This window comes from Bos taurus, chromosome 8 (assembly GCF_002263795.3).
Source record: "Bos taurus isolate L1 Dominette 01449 registration number 42190680 breed Hereford chromosome 8, ARS-UCD2.0, whole genome shotgun sequence".
NCBI lineage: Eukaryota > Metazoa > Chordata > Mammalia > Artiodactyla > Bovidae > Bos > Bos taurus.
In genome coordinates, this window is record NC_037335.1 from 48916995 (window position 1) to 48938764 (window position 21770).

General features: G+C 37.2%; 1 protein-coding gene across 1 annotated transcript in view; it reads left to right on the plus strand.

The window, feature by feature from the left end:
* Positions 1–21770, plus strand: part of TMC1 (transmembrane channel like 1) — a 115975-nt gene that overhangs the window by 26490 nt on the left and 67715 nt on the right. The window contains exons 6-7 of the mRNA XM_024996018.1: positions 13231–13321; positions 15025–15106. Coding sequence (XP_024851786.1) covers positions 13231–13321; positions 15025–15106 — 173 coding nt within the window. The remainder of the gene's footprint in view (positions 1–13230; positions 13322–15024; positions 15107–21770) is intronic.

Genomic DNA, 21770 nt, shown 5'->3' on the forward strand with positions numbered 1-21770 from the left:
CACAGTTCAAAAGCATCAATTCTTCGGTGCTCAGCCTTCTTCACAGTCCAACTCTCACATCCACACATGACCACAGGAAAAACCATAGCCTTGACTAGACGAACCTTTGTTGGCAAAGTAATGTCTCTGCTAGTATTTAGGAATGCTATTAAATATATTTAATGTAATATATTAACAGTAAAAAGAAAGCAACTGTGCACATGATGAGCACAAAATAAACTTAATTTGAGAAATGTGTCCTTGTTGTTTGGGGAAAGTATGATACAGATATCAGATAAGATACTAATTATGAAGACAACCCTTAACTTTATCAGGTTTATAATAAAAGAGAATAATTAAGGCATTTTTGAAAATGTTTTTATCTATATAACCAAGAAATGGCTGGTAGAACAGTATTTCAGGGGACTTAAATAAGCTTATTGCTATAGAACAAAAATGGTTACATTTTGTTAAAATGCATATACTAAAAGTAAATTTGGAGAGCAGTCTATTAGAATATCATAAAAAATAAGATGAGCTGAAGAAAGGAGAATAGTCTTTCATATTCAGTATATTATGTCTAAGACGTCCTGATTTTAGAGAATTTTAAACTAAATATAAATTATTTCTTTCAAATAGTCCTGTTAATTATGCTTTTGTAATATATGTACACACGTGTATGTATATGCTACTGACCATATACATACATATTCACATTCAAATATCTATAAGAGATACATGATTCTTTGGATGAATTAATTTTTATATTTTAAGCATACTATTATAGTGTTTCTTGGCCAGTGGTTGGTCATATGGGTCAGGAAAGCTTAGAAGGAAGGCTATGGAAGGAGACTGTGAAATAGTAAGACTCCAAGTCAGCTCAGCAGAAAGATTAATTCACATCGGAATATACTATGCTCTGTGGATGACCTTGAGTAAGTTGTGTTGACAAATGCTCAGGAGAGACCTAGATCTAAGTGTATCTTGTAGCAAGCAATTTACCAGGTAGTCTTCATTATTTGTAGAGTTCACTGAACTGCCATCATTTAAAGTTTCTTGCCCACTCTTGGATCAAGACAGAACATACTGTTCTAACAGAAAGCTAAGGCTTTCTAGCATTCCTAAATATCATCACACAAAATTTTGAAAAAAAATATTTCATGATACTTAGAAATGTTGACCAGGGACTAAATATGAACACACAGGTGTTATGCAGAAATATTTTACCAAAACTTTCAAAACAGAATGGTTCCTCTCATTCTGAGGCAGTGCCCTGTGAATCCGTCTGTTTCACAGGATTCAGAATTCATTAAACATGCTTCATTAGAATGCATATAAACCAACCAAGCGAAATTAGCACAGTCTGTCTGCCAATCCCTGGATGTTAGTGTATCTAAGAATATGAGATTGTACTTGATATTCATGGTGGAAATGTCTCCTTTGTTGAGGAAATTTCTGCAAATTTATGCCTGAAATGTCTTTCTCTGCCTACTCAAGTCTATCAGCCCTTTAATGTCTTGTTTAGTTCTTATCTCATCTACAATGTCTTCAACAAGCTCTCAAGCCTCCACTAACCTCTCCCTTTTCACTTCAAGGCTGTCTAGTACTGTTGTATAACAGTTCTGTGGGCCTATATCTCATTTTTTCTTAATAGGGTTTAAGCTTCAGGAAGGAATCTCCATGTTTCTTTAGTTTTTTGAACCACTTAAGTCTGCTAAAAACATAAAACACACTCAATGAATACTTAGAAAAAATGAGTAAAAAGGAGAATAAAAAATTATAGAAATAAATTTCCTTGTTGATCAGAATTTCAGATAGGTCTTTCTTACATCTATGTGTAGCAATCTACATTTTCAGTGCTATTTCTACCTAATTGTGAGTATAATTTTCCCACAATGAAGGTAGGGAGAGGATACTCTGCCATTTTGAAAATCTTTGGGGTTAAGATTAGTCAAGATGAGATTTTATATTTCACTTTTCTTATTACTCTTAACCTCTTGATTTTAAGATTCATTTGTGTCTTTAAGGACTTGGTCTTCCTAAATCTCATTTCTGCCCTAAAGTCAAAGCAATAGCAATATACTGGGATATACCTAGATGTCTTAGGGATATGGCCCAGAACTCTGCAGCCCATGTAATGCCACCCCTACTTTCAGATTTTAGTGCTGCTAATTGCATGCTCATTGATTCATTAAAACAAGACAAAAACAAAAATAAAACAAAAAATCCTTGATATAGAGCTTAATAAGATCTGGAGAGATATTTATAAAGTTACTGTTATAGATTGTTTTAGATGGAGAAAGAATTCTTTTTAGCAACTCATTTGCACATCATCTCTGCTGACAATTTACAAATCTTAAAATTTTTTGGTGTCCTCATAAAGCAGAAAACTAGTTTATGTTGTGACCAATATCTAAAACTCAGCACAAACTTTTACCTCCTGGGAAAATCTATATTGTCTTCTTTCTCCTCTCTCTGCTGCTGCTGCTGCTGCTAAGTCGCTTCAGTCGTGTCCAACTCTGTGCGACCCCGTAGACGGAAGCCCACCAGGCTCCCCCGTCCCTGGGATTCTCCAGGCAAGAACACGAGTGGGTTGCCATTTCCTTCTCCAATGCATGAAAGTGAAAAGTGAAAGTGAAGTCGTTCAGTCGTGTCCGACTCTTAGCGACCCCAGGGACTACAGCCTACCAGGCTCCTCCATCCATGGGAGGAATACTGTTAAACATAAATTGATTTTTAAATTAATCAGGTAGAATAGAATTAGGAAAACATTTAATCAGCAAGTAGAAAGAGGATCTAGTGTTCTTTCTTTCTTTATTAAACTACTAAAGCCCAGCTATGTTGTTTCTCCCTTGATTCATCTAAAATTACTCTGAGATGCCTGACTGACCTCTAGGGTACAACTAAATTATGTTTGAGTTTTTAATTGACATTTAAGCCAGCCATGAAAATTAGCATTGTTTTATACTCACAGGGAGCAAAGAAATTATCTTAGTTCTGAAGAATTTCTATGGGTAGTAACTTTGAACTTAATACAGGTTTGACCTACCCAAGCTTTGCTTTAGTTTTTCACTAATACCAGCAGCTAGCTTTGACATATCTTCATGAATGTCATCAGAGCTGGTAAAAACAGATCATTGTAATGTTTATTGCTGATGAAATGTTTAGGGGTCTTAATGATCTCTCTGTCTCTAATATATATGTAAAATCTGTTGAATCTGTGAAATGATGCTATTAAAAGGAGGCAGACCAAAATAAGCCACACATACAGGCTAAGAGGTTATATGAATATTCAGCCAGCGTTTTTGGTGTTCTTTGTTGCTTGTCTTCAGATTGTTTCAGAAATTTTTAGTTGTTGAAAAAACAAATTTTTCAGTTGTCCTTTAGGGATACAAGATAGAGTGAGCTAGTTATTTTTCAAGATGAAGTTATTCACCAAAATAAATTTATCATGTTTCAAAATACATGGAGTATTGTCAATGCCAGGGGTCACCAAAATAATCATATTTGATATAGTAACTTTTTAGCCCAACCCTCCAGCAACTGTGTGGCCACATAAAAATCTCTTAAATTTACTAGTCTCAACAAATAAAATTTAGTTTAGTTCTGAATTTGATCCTCAACTTGTTTACATTGGAATCATTTAAGGACCTTGAAAAGTATTGATGCCTATGTCCCATCCTTAGAGACTGTGACTTAAGTGGACTTGAGATGGGGACACTTGGCCTTTGGAATTTTTAAAAGATCCCACAGGTATCCCACAGCAGACTATCATCTAGTCTTGGAGGTGTTCATTCATTCAAATAACATTTGTTGAAACTTACTTCTATGCCAGGTGCTATATTAAATATTGGGAAATTAGAAATTGAGACAATGGACCTTGCTTTAAAGAAATCCCAGTGCAGAGGTGAAAATGGACCATGGGTTAACTTTAGTATGTGATGTAATTACTACGTAAAGGGCAGAGGTTAAATCACCCTGACATGTGGCTGGAGGTAAGTGTTAGAAAGGAAAACCAGGAAAGAGCTTATGGAAGAGCTGTAGTATGGACCTGGCTGTTGAACTGAAAATGAAAAGGAGGAAATCATGTGGCGAAGAGGGGAAGGGCATTCCAGAAAGAGGAAGCAGGTTGTATAAAGGCGTTAGAAAACAAGTTATTAATACATCCAGCCTTTCTTGGTTTTCCTCTAATTCATCTTGCAAATCATTGTTGCAACATTTTTCAGATAGCATACTGTACTGCACTTATCAGTCTCCCGCTAAAAAAATGCTCATGGTCCTTATTAACATCAGAATGAATTCTGCACTGCTTAACCTGGCATTGGGCGTGCCTACTCCTCCTTTAAGCACTTAGACTGTTTTCTTCATCAGCCATCTGAAGGCCCCAGATATATTTCCATCTCTTCACCATTGTTCACACCAGTTCCCTGCACTGTAATGTCCTTCCAGCAACCTTGACTATGTATCTGAATCCTTTTGTTCAAGTTTCCTTCTAACCAGCCTACTCTTTCATCTGACTTTTTCCAGCCCTTAATTTTACTATTTACTCAGTTCAGTTCAGTTGCTCAGTCGTGTCCGACTCTTTGCGACCCCATGAATCGCAGCATGCCAGGCCTCCCTGTCCATCACCAACTTCCAGAGTTCACCCAGACTCATGTCCATCGAGTCAGTGATGCCATCCAGCCATCTCATCCTCTGTCGTCCCCTTCTCCTCCTGCCCCCAATCCCTCCCACCATCAGAGCCTTTTCCAATGAGTCAACTCTTCACATGAGGTGGCCAAAGTACTGGAGTTTCAGCTTTAGCATCATTCCTTCCAAAGAAATCCCAGGGCTGATCTCCTTCAGAATGGACTAGTTGGATCTCCTTGCAGTCCAAGGGAGTCTCAAGAGTCTTCAACACCACAGTTTACTCATTTGGTAGCAATTAAATGATTCCCTTAATATTTATCTATGTCTTAGCTTTCTTATGAAATTAGAAATGCCTTACAGAAAAGCACAGAACCACATTCTTTTTTTTCCTTCATATGGCACAGTGCCTTGAAACAAAAAAAACCTGTATTTTATTACCGTAAATCTTATTTTATTACTGTAAACAAAACTGTATGACAATATTATACGTTTAGAAGATAGAGGAACTAATTATTTGCATAATTGCCCAGTCTTTGGTCATTGGCACATACAATTTTTACAGAGTTGTAAAGATAGCGTACATACATGCTCAGTTACTGAGTCATGTCAGAATCGTTCTTTATTCTGGCCTTTTACTCAGTGTATCAAATACATTTCCCCAGAAAAATAATAAATATTTTTGAATACTAATCAAAAGTACCATATAAACGTGGTATACCAAGAAACTGTTTTGTTTATGCTGTCTCAACTTTTATATGTCTTTACCCACTCTAGTACTCTTGCCTGGAAAATCCCATGGACCGAGGAGCCTGGTAGGCTGCAGTCCATGGGGTCACTGAGAGTCGGGCACGACAGAGCGACTTCACTTTCCCTTTTCACTTTCATGCATCGGAGAAGGAAATGGCAACCCACTCCAGTGTTCTTGCCTGGAGAATCCCAGGGACAGGGGAGCCTGATGGGCTGCCGTCTCTGGGGTCTCAGAGTTGGACACGACTGAAGCAACTTAGCAGCAGCAGCAGCATACCAATCCCATGAGGTAAGTAATAATGTTATTCTGAGGAAACTGGAGATACTGAGCTCAGTTCCTAGCTGTGCTGTGCCACTTACTGTCTGGGTAAATTTGGACACCTCTTTTACTGACCTAATCCTCAGTTTCCTCATCTCTGTAATGGGGATAAAAATAGTTCCCACCTTGCAGGATTTGGTGGGGATTAAATGAGATGATGGATGTAAACTGCCTGGCTTATGGCAAACATTCAGTACATTAACTGTCATTGCTGTGACTTTCCCTGGTCATATTTTATAGGCGAGAAAGTTTGGGATCAACAACAGCTCCCCAAAAGCACACGGCTAATATTATGTGACAGAGCCAAGATTCAAATCTGTGTCTCAGTTATATGATACAGATCACAGAATTGAATAGAAATGTGGTCCTAGTCAATAGAGTGTGTGTGTTAGTTGCTTAATCGTTTCCAACTCTTTGTGACCCCATGGACAGTAGCCCATATAATTTTCCAGGTGAGAATACTGGAGTCGGTAGCCATTCCCTACTCTAAGGAATCTTCCTGACCCAGGGATCAAACCAAGGACTCCTGCATTGCAGGCAGATTCTTTACTGCCTGAGCCACAGGGAGGCTCTTTTTGTCTCTTATCACAGACTCCCTCACTGTCCAAGCATCCTGTACTCTCTGCAATAGCACAGAATGGCAGGAGCAGAACTTGGGCTGGCACCTAGCGTTCCTCCCAGGAGCATTGTATCTGGGGCTTCTGAAACCAGACACCTGGGCCCCCTCATCAGGTCTCAGATGTAAAGCTGAATTCTCTCCTGCTTTTTTGGTAATAAGATGAATTCCCACTATATTCACATCTCACTAGGGTCACAGTCTAAGGGGAAATGGACTGGCTTTCTGCAACTGCCTGGAAGTTTCTAGTCCTCAACTTTTTACTTATTTGGAGAGTCAGCACAAAATTGGTCAGCCCTATTAGTTCTATTGCTGTTAATGATAGTTACTGTTTATGGTGATCTTCCTGTTTGCCATGGACACATTACATACATTATTACAAAACACATTACAGACATTCTTTCTTATAAAGCATAAACAACCCTTGGGATAGCTATTACTATCTCTATTTTAAAGATGAAGCAGCTGAACATCTTACCCATTATGACTACTGTCACCAGCATCCTTGTTTTAAAAGCACATGTTTTGATCATCAGTTCCAGTATTAGGATGATTTAAAAGAATTCTATCAGTCTAATTATGGAGTTATATTATCTAAGAAGGCCTATAATCCTTATTTTCCATTTCTGTACATTAGACTATCTTCTTATCTCCTCAATTTTCTTTCAATTACTCAGTAATATTTTAGGAAAAGTCAGAGCTCTAAGTTTTAGTCAATTTAAATTGGTCAGTTTTTTTGTTTTTTGTTTTTTTTAATGGTGGTACTTATTAGAAAAAGACTTTTCATTCTTCTGGTTGCTTTATTGGAAAGTAGTGTTCATGAGCACAAGTTTTGATGACAGTTGGCTTAAAGACCAGTTTTGAAATGTCTTTCATTTACTTGAGCAATAAATGGGTTGCTCAATGATACCATCAAACTGAAAACAAGAGGAAAGAAAAGTCAACTTAATCTAACCCAAATGAGGAGCACGTTTCCTGGGATGAGAATGTGTCAAAGGCAGCATAGCGTGTCCTAACTCTCTTGTGGAATCAGGGTTGTATCACGTGTTAAGGGTAAATTATCTATTTTGTAAGTTAGGCCAAAGTGTGCTCCTTCAACTAACTGTGAAAGCATTCTTGAACACCCATGAAACCTTATTATTCTAATTACCAACAAAAGGGGTTGATAAATGAATGATGAAGCCAGGTATTATTGTCATTAAATAGACCTTGCTCAATTATTTATCCCTGGGTCTGGGGTTACAGCTCAGAGAGCTGTGCATATTGTACCAGGGGTTTGAGCTCTGAGACATGGAGACTGCATTATAGACTTGGCAGGCAGCTTTTGTTGAATGCAGTTCAAGGAGATGACACATGTTTTTCAGTTAGATATTTGGTTGGTTTGAGGCTAGTGGGTATTCAGAATTTATCCACAAAAACCTATTTCATGTTAGCCATAAAAAATGGCTAGAAAAATCCCTTTAAATTATCTAGAACAATACAAATGGGTAGGAAAGTAGATTCATTACAAGAAAAATATAAAAAACTTTTTTTTTTTTTTTGCCTTTTGGTTTTCAAAGACTCTGCTGTTTGTTTTCTTGCATTCTGACATCTGTTATGGCTACTTTAGTGTGATAAGTATCACTTAGTGTTTATCTCCATATTGGATATTTTCTTTTTCTATCTTGTTTCTAACAGCACAGTTAGAAGATATTGTCTTCTGGTTAAGAAATCTGTTATCAGGAAGGATGGGATTGGGTGATGCTAGTTTCTTCCATCCTAAAATCATGCCAGCTAATTGTAAAGGTCAGCCCTGAAAACAGTGTAAAGGTTTGTTCTTTCTCTGAGCTCTTCCACCTCAATTTCCCTTCTTCTATGCTTGAAAGGAGCAAGATGCTTATACCCCTCTGTTCTTGCTTAACAATTCTCTGCCCACTACCCCTGGTAGTTATTTGGCCTTGGTAGGCAGTGGGGAGCAGGAGGAGCTAGAATGGCTGGCCAAGGAGCCCTTAGGTATGAAACTATGAAACTTGGAGAAGACCTCTTGGAGAATAGAGGAGGGGGTAGGGCATTGTGCTGTGCTTAGTCATTCAGTTGTGACTGACTTTTTGGAACCCCATAGACTGTGGCCCGCCAGGCTCCCCTGTCCATGGGGATTCTCCAGGCAAGAATACTGGAGTGGGTTGCCATGCCCTTCTCCAGGGGAACTTCCCAACCCAGGAAAAGAACCAGGGTCTCCGGCATTGCAGGCGAATTCTTTATCAGCTGAGCTACCGGGAGAAAAAAATTCATACTTGAAATTATATGGAGTGGAGTGAAGTCCAGACTTTTGTTTGAAAACTCAGAATGTGTATGTATGTTGAGGGTGGGGTAGGGTAATACTGGAAGACAAATATGAAACTATGCCTAGCACCAGGGAGAATTTGGCAATTTAAGAGACAAAAAATAAAAACTTGTTTAGATTGTTCAAAGAAGTATGTATGTAATAACTGATTTAAAAACTCTTATGGAAGCCATATAAATAAATTTCTTTTTTTTTTTATGAAGTGATTACTTTAACATAAAAATACGAAGAATTCATTTGTATTTGAAATCACATATTATTCTATATTATTTACCTTTCATCGACCCAAATCCTATAATTTAACCAAAAAGGAGGACTAGTTAATAGTGGCAGTTAACAATAATTAATCATAAGACTAACTAAACATATACGTGGGAAAATTTTAACAATATTTTTATAATGTTTCTTGTCCTCTGATACAGCAATTTATTTTAACTTTTAAACTCTTTATTTGATATTTAAATTTTACTACCTTATCATATTATTCTATAGTCTTAAAATATGTAAATATATGACTTTTTAAAGGGAGAATGAAAATATAAACATATTATCTATATTTAATAAAAAATAACGATATATTTTTTAATATGATATAATAGGATATTTTTACTTCTACTATTCCCTTTTCAAATAATACTTCTCTGAACTGCCTGTAGCATTTGGTATACCTTCTTCTCCTTCATGTAGTGGTGACTGAATATAGTCAAATGTAAAATTCTCTTTGACTTGCGACTCTGCTCTTATCAAGCCTACAATTTAGTGTTCTAGTGTCAGTCCACTGACACTAGATTTCTGTATTTTATAATTTAATTTACAATTAATTTTTTGGTGATTTCAATTTGTTTATAACCTTGACTTCCCTGTCTCTTAAATTTTGCTAGTTTACTGTTCCTGTAACATAATTATCAGCTCACAAAATTTAAAACCTATGGAGTAGATTAGCTATTCCTTTACACTTCTGATTGCTTAGAGCAGTCTTGTTTTCTAATTGGCCACTCAAATAGAAAGCAATATAACTCTAATAGGCCAAACTGATGTTCTTTAATTATCTCCTAAATATCAAGAGCTATGGATATGTCTGTAAAGTGGTCACTTTATTACATTTGAAAAACAAATTTTGATTTTACTACTAAGAAGAATTTTTGGTTCTCCATTTATAGAGAATGATGTGATAATTCCTACATATACTTGGTCTTAAGAATTTCAAAATTCTTGATGCCAAATAATTGTTATAACATGATGAATGGGTTCCTAAAAATCACCATACCTTGAAAATTGGGTAATGAAAACTACAGGGCTTACAGAATAATGGGAATGGGGCATAACATTCAGGAACATCATAGGTGACATATTTTAAAAAGAGAAATTTAAGAAAATGGCAGCAACATTTTACACATGTTAAATGGCTGAGAAATGCATAAATATTGCAATAAATATGGCTGTTTACCTTTAAAAAGATCTGAAGTTTGCTTGTGGAAATGGTAAAACTTCAGTTTTTGAGTTATTGTGAAGCCTGGAAGCAGGGTCATTGTAAGTCAGCTCTGAATGGATGTGGCTTTTCTGAAACATGGGATGTCATGAAGTAGCTGGTTGATGAGGTGTGTACGTTTTGTGTATACCCTTCTAGGTTTAGGTGGATGTGATTTTTTTTTTTTTTGCATTCACTTAGCGTTTCTTGTAGATAAAAATCACACATAAGCAAACACAAAGTTTGTGTTATGTTCAGGTTGTTCCATAATATAACAATCATGTTAGAACAGATTCTTGGTTTCAAAACAAGTGTTACAGTGGAACTGACAGTGTAGTAATGCCTTCAGCGCATTCACATCTATGGTCACACCTTAGATTTTCACCACCACCCAAGCAAGCAGGAAGCATTTGTTCAATTTTTGTTTGTTTGAGAATCCTGGACCTGTTAAAAGCTACACAGTAACTGAAGGAATCTGTGCAGAACTTGCTCAGGTGTGTGCAAGTCCTGAGCAAGTGCACTTTCTTTGGAAAAACAGGATTCTCCTCAGCATGGGTATGAAAGAAAGTGAAAGTGTTAGTTGCTCCATTGTGTCTGACTCTTTGCAACCCTGTAGACTGGAGCCCGCCAGGCTCTTCTCTCCATGGAATTCTCCAGGCAAGAATACTAAAGTGGGTTGCCATGTCCTCCTTCTGGAGAAGGAAATGGCAACCCACTCCAGTACTCTTGCCTGGAAAATCCCATGGGTGGAGGAGCCTGGTAGGCTGCAGTCCATGGGGTCGCTAAAAGTCGGACACGACTGAGTGACTTCACTTTTACTTTCCACTTTCATGCATTGGAGAAGGAAATGGCAACCCACTCCAGTGTTCTTGCCTGGAGAATCCCAGGGACGGGGGAGCCTCGTGGGCTTCCGTCTATGGGGTCGCACAGATTCGTACACGACTGACACGACTTAGCAGCAGCAGCAGCAGCAGCATGTCCTCCTTCAGGCGATCTAACCTGGGTCTCCTGCATTGCAGGCAGATTCTTTACTGTCTGAACTACCAGGGAAGCCCCAGCATGGGTATGCTGCTGCTGCTAAGTCACTTCAGTCGTGTCCGACTCTGTGTGACCCTGTCCCTGAGATTCTCCAGGCAAGAATATTGGAGTGGGTTGCCATTTCCTTCTCCAATGCATGAAAGTGGAAAGTAAAAGTGAAGTCGCTCATTCGTGCCCGACTCTTAGCGACCTCATGGACTGCAGCCTACCAGGCTCCTCTGTCCATGGGATTTTCCAGGCAAGAGTATTGGAGTGGGTTGCCATTGCCTTCTCAGAGCACGGGTATAGAGAGTGACAAAAACATGGACAGGTTATAGAGACAAATCACAGAGGCTGGGTTAAACTCAGGTTACTTGATTTTCAGTTTATATTAGTTCAGCATTTTATAAAGTGTCTGTTAGGTACCATACTCACTTCTGTCTTCTCATCTCTATAACACATAGTTAAAGTTTAACTGTGATATGCTTGTTTTTGATTGCCTGCATTTAAAACCCAGCCATGAGAGTTCAGTTTATACTTGTTGATATGGCTTTATCAAACATCCTAGACTGTAGAATGTTTTAGAAACTGTTTTTCAATTAATCTTCACAGCCCAGAAGTCCTGTTGAATGTCAGAGTGTTTCACAAGGCCAGCCTAATAACTCTTCTTCATTTCTAGGAAGCTGTCCTATTTAGTTTCTGAGAAGGCAGGAGAGAAGGGTGTGATTCCAAAGTCTAGGAATGACTGCCTTTGAGCATTAATTGATGTGGATAATACAGTTTTTAGACACTTCCCTGTTTCCATCTACCTGAATTATGCCAGTCATGTCTATTTCAAGTTTACTTGAAAATGAGTTTACTAAACACGTCTTATGATCCAAGTAGTGAGCAGTGCTGTGGGAGAAAAAAAGGGTAAGATATTGTCCCTGCCATCAAAGAAATGATGTGGGGAGTCTGACGTCTGAAGAGAATCTTCTCCATTTTGCTTGTGTTTTTATGGCAGACCATGGGTAGGTGCCCATGTATGGGTGAATAATAGGGCACCATTGTTTAGTTATCGGCTAAAGTAGCAGGCATGTGCTGTTTTGATCACTGGTTATTGTAAAATCATGAGTTTAGCACTGATTCTGAGGAACACAAAAATATCCTTCATCAACTTAAGGATGAAGTTTCATCTTTCACCTTTTAAAGAATACTTTGTGTGTTGTTTGTAGTCATGTATTGAGGGGCCACCTAACTGATGACAGTGTTGTAGAACCAATGTCCAGGTTTGGATTATCTCTTGGTTCTCTTGGGTTATGCCTTTTATGGCCCCTGAGAGGTCAGGGCAAGCCTGGACTGCCTCTATTTGTAAAATTCTTTCCAAATTGCAAATAGGCAACGATAGCAAAAATGACTAAAAAAGGTTATAAAAGTTGTAGCGTATTTAACATGTTCACTTTATCCATTTTGATGAGTTGATGCTTTTTAACGCACACAAAGACACTGATGTGACTACTGTAAAAGTACAAATATTTGGGAATAATGTTAAAGTTTAAATTTGAAACCCTTTGAGAATGTGAGGCCAAAGATTATTCCTTTCCTTTTCTCTCTTCCCTAAACCCCTTTGCTTTATATAGTATGATTTTTCTGTTTTAAGTCATAATTGCTTTTATGAGATTAAATACCAGGTCAATAAGTGTGTTCTATGTCAGTTTGTCCCAAACTCTCTGCACTATTTTTTTTTTAAGCAATCCTTAAAAAAGAAGGAAAGTATTTTAAAATAAACATTCTGACTGCCAGAATCTGAAATAAACTTCAGATTCAATTTTACATGTGGTAGAAATGAGAACTGGGGTTCTCTATTTTGATGTTTAGCATAAATTCCTTGCTTTTTGATAACTCCAGCTGATTAATAAGTGAGACTAAAACATCTTATTCTTCCTGGACAGAATTTTAAAAACTTAAACACTTGGCTAGATTTTAAAACTTAAACATCATTTACAAATCCCAAGATTATGAAATTCAGTCACTTGTTAAGAGTTTAAAAGGGTCAAGGAGAAATAAAGCAGTAGACCTAATAAAATTAAATATCCACTACCTATATACTATATAAATCTCCACCCACATTTTATTTTGTTTTATTTTCTCAGGGAAGCAAAAAAATTTGTGAGTGAAAATGAAGGGGCTCTTGGGAAAGGAAAAGGGAAACAGTGGTTTGCATTTAAGATGATGATGGCCAAGGTAAGTATTTTCATAGCTCAGTCAGTTTGATGCCATATAAGCTCTGTGGAAGCCACATTGCCCCCAAGGGGTTGTAAAATTGGTTCTGTTCTGAGAGAGTGAAAAAAAAAAATCCAACATGTTACGTGTATACTTAGGCACGTTATACTAGATACTCACTACTCTGTGTTATTGAAATTTGGAGAAAGGGGTGATTCAGAAAAAAAAAAAATTTTTTTTTTGTCCTGAAAGGCTCTTTAAAGGAGTTAAAGTGAAAAATAAGTTGAGAAACATTGATTTATGGCAAAAGATTGACTTGTATAATTTTATCACTTCCAAATGTAATGGACTGTGCCTCTTTCATTTTCATTCCCTGGGAGTTATGTGGTTCTGGATCAAGGTTTCTTTCTCAAAATGTCTACAAGTTACAGAGCCATATAACTCTTCTCTACTAGGTACATCAACTATAAATTGGATAGAACATAAGAGAAAACAAATGATATGCCAATATAAACTTTTGGAAAAGATAGAAAAGAGACTAACATTTATTTAGCACTTACTATGTTCCAAGCACTGAGTTAAATCCTTCTATAAAAATTGAGTCCCTATTATAAAAGTCCTTCCACATTTAATTCTCACAGCAAAGTAGGTATGTAGACATTATTATCTCCTCTTTACAAATGTTATACCACCTGATGCTAAATATGTTCCCATAGAGATGGAGTTTTGTGAATAAAGTTTATTTATCTTAAATACGAAATCTATAGGTAGATCTGATACATATTTATATATCATGGATTAGTTTTACCTGTTTTTACAGTTTAAATAAATGGAATCATACTACTGTATGATTATGCTTTTGTTTCTTGCTTCTTTGAGCAATGTTATTTGCATGAAATATGTCCATGTCGTGGGAGTTATAGTTCATTTTTATTTATATGTTATATTCTATCATATGAAGATATTGTAATTTACTTATCCATTCGATTATAGATGAATATTTGAGTTGTTTCTGGTTTAGGTAATCTTTTGAACTTCAGACTCGTATCAAATCTTATTTAGCTACTCCTAAACATGCCTGTTTAGCTCATCCATTATCCCAGCATCATCTATACATATGCAAAGTTATCTGTCCCATCCTCATTCTTCTTCTTATGGGTAACCCAACATTGTTGGATAAAGTGGAAGGAAGATCTTTTACAAAAACTAGTTTATGATTTTTTTTTCCTTCCCTCTCCTATAACACCATGCCTTTCCATTTAGACAACTGTTTTATCTCTACCAGAATGAAAAGTCATAGCACTTAACATACTGTACAGTGTACTTGACCTAGAAGCCCTTCAAAGCAGGAACTATGCCTTATTTATAGTTCCTTAATTTCTTCATGCAATGAATACTTAATTAAACACATACCTTATTAGGTGCTAACTCAGTCCTGCTCTCTTACTGTGTAGCAGAATAAACAGATCATTTTCAGTGGTTGGCATGTTTTCTGTAAAACAGAGAGCCAGTAAATATCTTTTAATTAAATTGGTCCAGGAGCAGGTGGGGAACAGGAGAACAAGTGAAACCTAGCATCTTCCCCTTTTACAAAAAGCACTGTGTGATGCCAGAGCAATCTTTCCAAGCTCATTGTCATGTGATATTTTGGGATGAGTATGGGGGATAAACATCTTAACAAACAAGCAGTTGGGTTTTACTGTTGTACTTGGCTTTCTTTTCAGAAATGGGCAAAATTTCTCCGAGATTTTGAGAACTTCAAAGCTGCTTGTGTCCCGTGGGAAAATAAAATCAAGGCAATTGAAAGTAAGTGCTCATTCTATCTCATTAGATGAGGAATACTGTCCTAGATAAATGTCTCATAAGCTTATCAGGTGGTTTTCTCAGTCCTGTACTACTGAAAAGATTAAAAACAAGAAAACAAACAAATAAAGACATTTTTATGACCTCTTTGCTCACTGTGAAGCTTTGCTAGCACTTACTAACTGCAGCACTGGAGACTCCACTCTCCTTTTCTGCATTAGACCAAAATATTCTCATTTTGACCTTGTATTTTCTTCTACACATGAAAGTCAGTATTGTGCACAATGACATTGAGTCATATCATTGGGAAAGCAGAGATTTTATTTTGGAAATGAACATGACATTGAAAATACATAATCACTTGAAATATTGTAAATCAACTGTACTTCAATTTAAAATAAATTCATATAGAAATATCAAAAAAAGAAAATATACATTCACTTGGATGTTAGACAATAATCAAAATGAGACATATCTAAAAATAGTGAAGAAATCTTAAAGCATCATTTTCAAACCTCTGAAGGGAGAATAAGCAATAATCATCCAGAAACTCACTATCCAAATATCATATTGTGCCTTCATTTTGTACAGTGTTCATAGTGTACAGAGAAAGCAGGAGAATATAACCAATCAAAAACCTATTTATTATAGTGCTCTAGCCTTATAATAAGGAAGATAAAAATTTTTTAATATTGTAAATATGATTTTGAGCATAACCTTGTTATATTCTGATTTCTAATAGTTTTGAGTAGAATCTGATTTTCCTCCATACCCCTCCAGATAGCAGGGCAGATTTTCCTGCTGGCTAAATGTGGTGTTGCCTAATTAAAGTGGAGGCTCCATAGGGAGATAACACAGTTGATGGATATTTCACTGACAAGATTGGGCACGTTTTAGGAGTGACTACCTCTCAGTCCTCTGTCTCTCATCATCAGATGGCAATGAATTAAAATACGTCAGCTTATTAATCGAATACATAATACATAATAAAATAAATCAGCTCATTAATTCCTCCCACATATTCCTATACCAGCCCTTTCTTGCTGTATTTTTCTCAACACTTATCACTATCTAAAATACAGTATTTTTCATTTAATTTAAACATAAATTATTAAATAAATAATAAATAAAATAATTAAATGAAAGATACAGTCATTTCACTTCATCTTGTTCATTTCTTCCAATAGATATGAAGGCAGAACATTTGTTTTGTTCACTCCTGGACCCCCAGACCTAGAATATGCTTGATCTTAATGAATGTGCTGAATAAAATTAAATTTCCAAATGGAAATGGAAAAATAAATTTCTAAAACTCTTGCTGTTTCCATTTTGATCCCAGTAGGGCCTGGATCCCAATACTACTGTGGACCAGGTACTCACTTGTTGACTTTCAACTTTTTTCATATGAAAAATAGATTTGATACTTCTTGCTGTGAAGTTTTGTGTCATATGGTGATGCCATGGAGTTTAACTGTTATGCCAACCTTGTAAAAGGACCTTGCCTAAAACCCCATGGTTACCTGCTGAGAAGCACCTTATCAACCACATTGGATTGCATATTTTGCTGAAGAAGCTATACATTGGTACTCCAGGAGTACAAATATAACCTATACTTACTTGACTCCTGTATTACTATGAAAACCATGGATTAAATCATTGAATTCTTTCAAGCTGGAGATTACAAGCCTTTCTCAGAATCAAAATCTACTTCTTCCTAATAGTAAATTACAGCATCAAAGTTAAAGTATGATACAGACTTAGAGAACAGACTTATGGTTGCCAGGGATGGTTGGGGGAAGGGATAGTTAGGACATTTGGGGTGGACATGTATACACTGCTATATTTAAAATAGGTAACTTACAAGGACCTACTGTACAGCACAGGGAACTCTACTCAATGTTATATGGCAGCCTGGATGGGAGGGGAGTTTGCGGGAGAATGGATACATGCATGTATATGGCTGAGTCTCTTCACTGTTCACCTGAAACTATCACAACATGGTTAATGAGCTATACAGAATAAAAAGTTGAAAAAAAGACAGTTTTCAGAAACAGGAGACATAAAAAAAAAAAACTAAGGTGTGATAGACTACTTTTTTTTTTAAGACCAGAAATAGCTTTAGACAGGCAACCTTAAGCACAGAGTTTAAACTACATGTTTCCCTGCTGGCCTAAGGGCTCCAGAAAAATGTAAATTAAATTTGCCACATTTAATTCCCCATCCTTAGATCAGTTTGACAGAAACTGTGCTCTGAATCCTTGCCTAACAAGATGGTATTTATATTGTACTTTACAGCAGGTAATTTAATTGGTCTTTTCCCATTTAGAAATGCTCATATTTATCTGCTTGTCTTATTACCCATCTGTTCAAGAGGAAATTATCACGATGACAGACTACAAATTACTCTGTCTTAATAATAAATATCCAGAGGGAGATATGAAACCTTAACATTAATTTAAAAGATACACAAGAAAATTCAGGAAAAAGAATATTGTATAAGGTTTAGACTTCATTTTAATAAATACCAAAGACTTTTAATATATTAATAATTTACTAATGAAACAGAATTTATTCATTAGATTAAAGAGAAAGGAATTGGTCATTGATGGGCACAATCCAGATTTGTAAATTTGATCAGCCTTAGCTGTTTGATGGATATTACCTATATCTATTCTCTCACACACACATTCATTGCATATTTATTCTATATAGCATAAAATAGTATTTAAAAAAAACATTTTTAAAATGAATTTAACTATGGTTATCCCAGGTGGCACTAGTGGTAAAGAATCTGCCTGCCAATGCAGGAGACATAAGAGTTGCAGGTTCGATCCCTGGGTTGGGAAGATCCCCTGGAGAAGGAAATGGCAACCCACTCCAGTATTCTCACCTGAAGAATCCCATGGATGGAGGAGCTTGGTAGGCTACAGTCCACGGGGTCGCAAAGAGTCGGACACGACTGAGTGACTTCACTTTCACTTTCTACAAGAATATGTCTAAGCACATGGAAATTACTGTTCTTTTAATTATGCTCATTTAGCTACACTGTAGAAAGGTTTCTTTTCTTTTTTTTAGGAAATGCCAGTTTCAGTCAACAATCCCTGGGAGGATAGAACCACTGGGCTAAGTGAATATGAAGAGGGAAAAGGTTTTCTTTTTCATTTTTTGTGTTGAGAAAGGGAAAGGGCATATGGAACTTTGATGTCAACCCATGGATTTGTTTTCTCTTCTTTGTGATCTTTGTTTTTGTTTTGTTAGTGTTCTTTCCTCCTCTGCCATTGGTAGATGTCACACAGAAGGAACACTGCCTTCTGGACTTCTCGGTCTCTTTGACCTGTGTCTGGATCTTTCCTACGATCACTCTTTGATGAAATCTATTTTCCTACAATTCATTTTCTTTATACCTAGGATTTTGCAGAGAAAAGCCTTAGTTTTCACTTCTCTACCTCCAAAAAAATTGTGGTGAAGCCACTTTCAAGTCTAAAAACTCGAGTTTATAAGCTTTGGGGTCGAATGTATATTTCACCCATAATATATATGGATTATATATAGGGTGGATGTGTTTGTGCATCCTCAGTTGCTCAGCTGTGTCTGACTCTTTGCGACCCTATGGACTGTAGCTTGCCTGCCAGGCTTCTCTGTCTGTGAAATTCTCCAGGCAAGAATGCTAGAGTGGGTTGCCATTTCCTTCTCTAAGAGATTTTCCTGATGCAGGGATTGAGCCCAGGTCTCCTGCATTGCAGGCAAATTCTTTACTATCTGAGCCACTAGAGAAGCCCATATATTATGTAAGGGGTATTTTTTGAAATATTTTAATTTGCTTTTCTTTTTTGCTTTTAGGTATATTTACACTTATCTGCCAGGGATTGTGTATGGGGGAGTGGGAAAGGGTGGTCCATGGTGCTAATTAGAAGAGCAAAAGCATAAAAGGCCAGGAAGGAAGGAAAGAAAAAAGGAGGGAGGGAAAGAAGGAAGGATGGGTCAGTATCCTATGCTCAGAACTCTATATCAGAGGGTTTCACATGTATTTTCAGGGAAAAGCTTGCCACGGAAACCTAGAGACAAATATTCTCCAGTTAATGAATAACTGTAATGACTAATAAGCTGGAAGTCCACTGCCTTCAATAAAACATGATAAGTGAACCTGGCTGAGGCAGCCCTTGGGTAGTTGTTACCAGAGAACACAGATAACAACCATGAAATGATATGAAATCACTGGGAGCCAGGTGGATGATCAGATGTCCCCGGAGAGGAGGATCTGCTCCAGCATTTCTGCAGATAGACCAGTGCATCCAGTTACAACACCTGGCAGGGGGCGGGCATGTTTATCAACAGCATACACTTTTTGAAATTTTGTAGAACTCAGTACCCCTCTACAAAATGAAATGAATCCAAATACAAAATGTCCAACTGGGGCTTCCCGGGCCATGCTAGTGGTAAAGAACCTGCCTACCAATGCAGGAGACATAAGAGACATGGATTCAATCCTGGGGTCAAGAAGATGCCCTGGAGGAGGGCATGGCAACCCACTCCAATATTCTTGCCTGGAAACTTCCATGGACAGAAGAGCCTGGCGGGCTACAGTTCATACATAAGGTTGCAAAGAGTTGAACATGACTGAAGCAATTTAACATGCCTTCATGCATGCACAATGTCCAATTAGACACTGAATTCCTTTTAAGTTTCTATAAAAACTGTCACTGTGTTCTGAGAGTAAGTAAGATGGTACCTAAAGAATGGACTAAATTCTGGAAATAGAGGTCTGACTCTCATATGAGCTTGGCTTTATCTTAGTAAGCAGAGGCTGAAATTTGCTCCACACTAACTTCCCTCCTCTGGTAATAATGCTTCCCCATCAGCAATGCTTCAAAGCTAGAGACCCCAAGAAAACCAGTGTTCCCCAGGAGGTGCTTTGCTGAATGAGTCAGGACAAAGGGCCTGATGCAGATAGTAGCTGAGAATGTTCCCTGGTTTTTCTTGGGCAATGAAAATGAAAATTAGGAAGACTGGGGAAACTAGCAACTTGCTATTGAATCTTAAATGATTATCAAAGGACATTGGCTTTTATTAATCTGTGAAATTTCAACCTGAGACTCAAATTCAGTTTTTTCTTCCTTTTCCATTCTCTGATTTAAGAGAATGCTTTTATTTGGTTTTTCTTCGTCAATAAGAATTGGACAGATCACTTTACTTACCTGAGGTGTGAGTTGACAGCACATTCTTGCTTGTCCCCTCCCAATTAATTCCCCAGGCCTGAAGTGAGTGTTAAAATGTGAAGTCTCCCTGACCACCCCCACTGCTTAACACTTGTCAATGACTTTTCGTCACATTTAAAATAAAACGCTCACTTTTTACCTTTCCTTAAGAGGCCCTACACCCACTGTCATTTGGTTTCTTCATCTGCATCCATCTCCATTTTCCTTTTTTCACTGTACTCCAACCGGAAGCCTTTAGGTTTGTTCCTCAATTGTCCTGGGCTCTGGCTTCCCTCATGATATTTGTCCCTGCATTTTCCTCTGCTTGAGCTGCTCTTCCCCAGCTCTGGACACTGCTGCCTGTTCCTTCAACTTCAGATCTCTGCTCAAATGTTACCTTCTTTCATTTCAGCCTCTGCTTACTAAGATGAGGCCAAGCTCACATGAGAGTCATACCTTCCTCTACAAACCCATAAAGCAACCCCTCTCAATATTTTACCTTCTTCCCTCTAGGACTGATCTGGATAAATTATTATATATACTTTCATAAATTTATGATCATAATGTAATGTAGTATATATTATGATGGATGTATACTTCTTTATGTCTTTTTAAATTATTGCATATTTCTTATTTCCACACCTCAATAAAATATAATTTGTATTAGGGCAGCAATCCTGTCTCTGATATTATGTTTCACATCTAAGATAATTCCTGACAGAAGGTAAACATGTGAAAAATGAATGAATGGACTTCAGCTTCTACACTATCTATGAAATGCCCCATCTGCTCAGAACAGCACGGAATGGTCTATAGGATGTGTGTGTGTTCGTCACTCAGTTATGTCCAACTCTTTGTGACATCATGGACTGTGGCCTGCCAGGCTCCTCTCCATAAAAGATGTGGTAAACTATGGAAAGAATATTGTTGCTTGAGGAAAAAAGAGGAAGAAGCACAGTAATTATAATGATAGCTAACCACTGGCCAGGCATTGTAGTAACTGTAATAGGGAGGAATTTTTGTGTTCTGTTATGTTAACCACTAAAGGGACGTTGCCTGTAAGTTTAAATTATACATAATGGCCTGTTTCTGGGAATCCTGCCTTCCAGGTAATGAGCATTAAGCTAAAATATCTCTGTTTAGCTCATGAGGAACATTCTCATCAGGTCTACCTATGAATGACTAAAGGAAGGAAGAAATTAACACATTCCCTCTGGAAGCTAGCTGGAATTAGGAAGTGTTTGACTTTTTTCCCTCTGCTTTTAGTATAAAGGAAACCTAACTTCTAAACCAGGCCAGATAGTTCTTTGGGGGCATAACTTCACCATCTTCTTGGTTTGCTGGCTTTCTGAATAAAGTCATTACCAACAACTCATCTCTTGGTTTATTGGCCTGTTGTGTGGTGAGAAGTACGAGCTTGGGCTCAATAACATAACCAGTTTATATAGATTTTCTCACTTAACTGTGTTAAC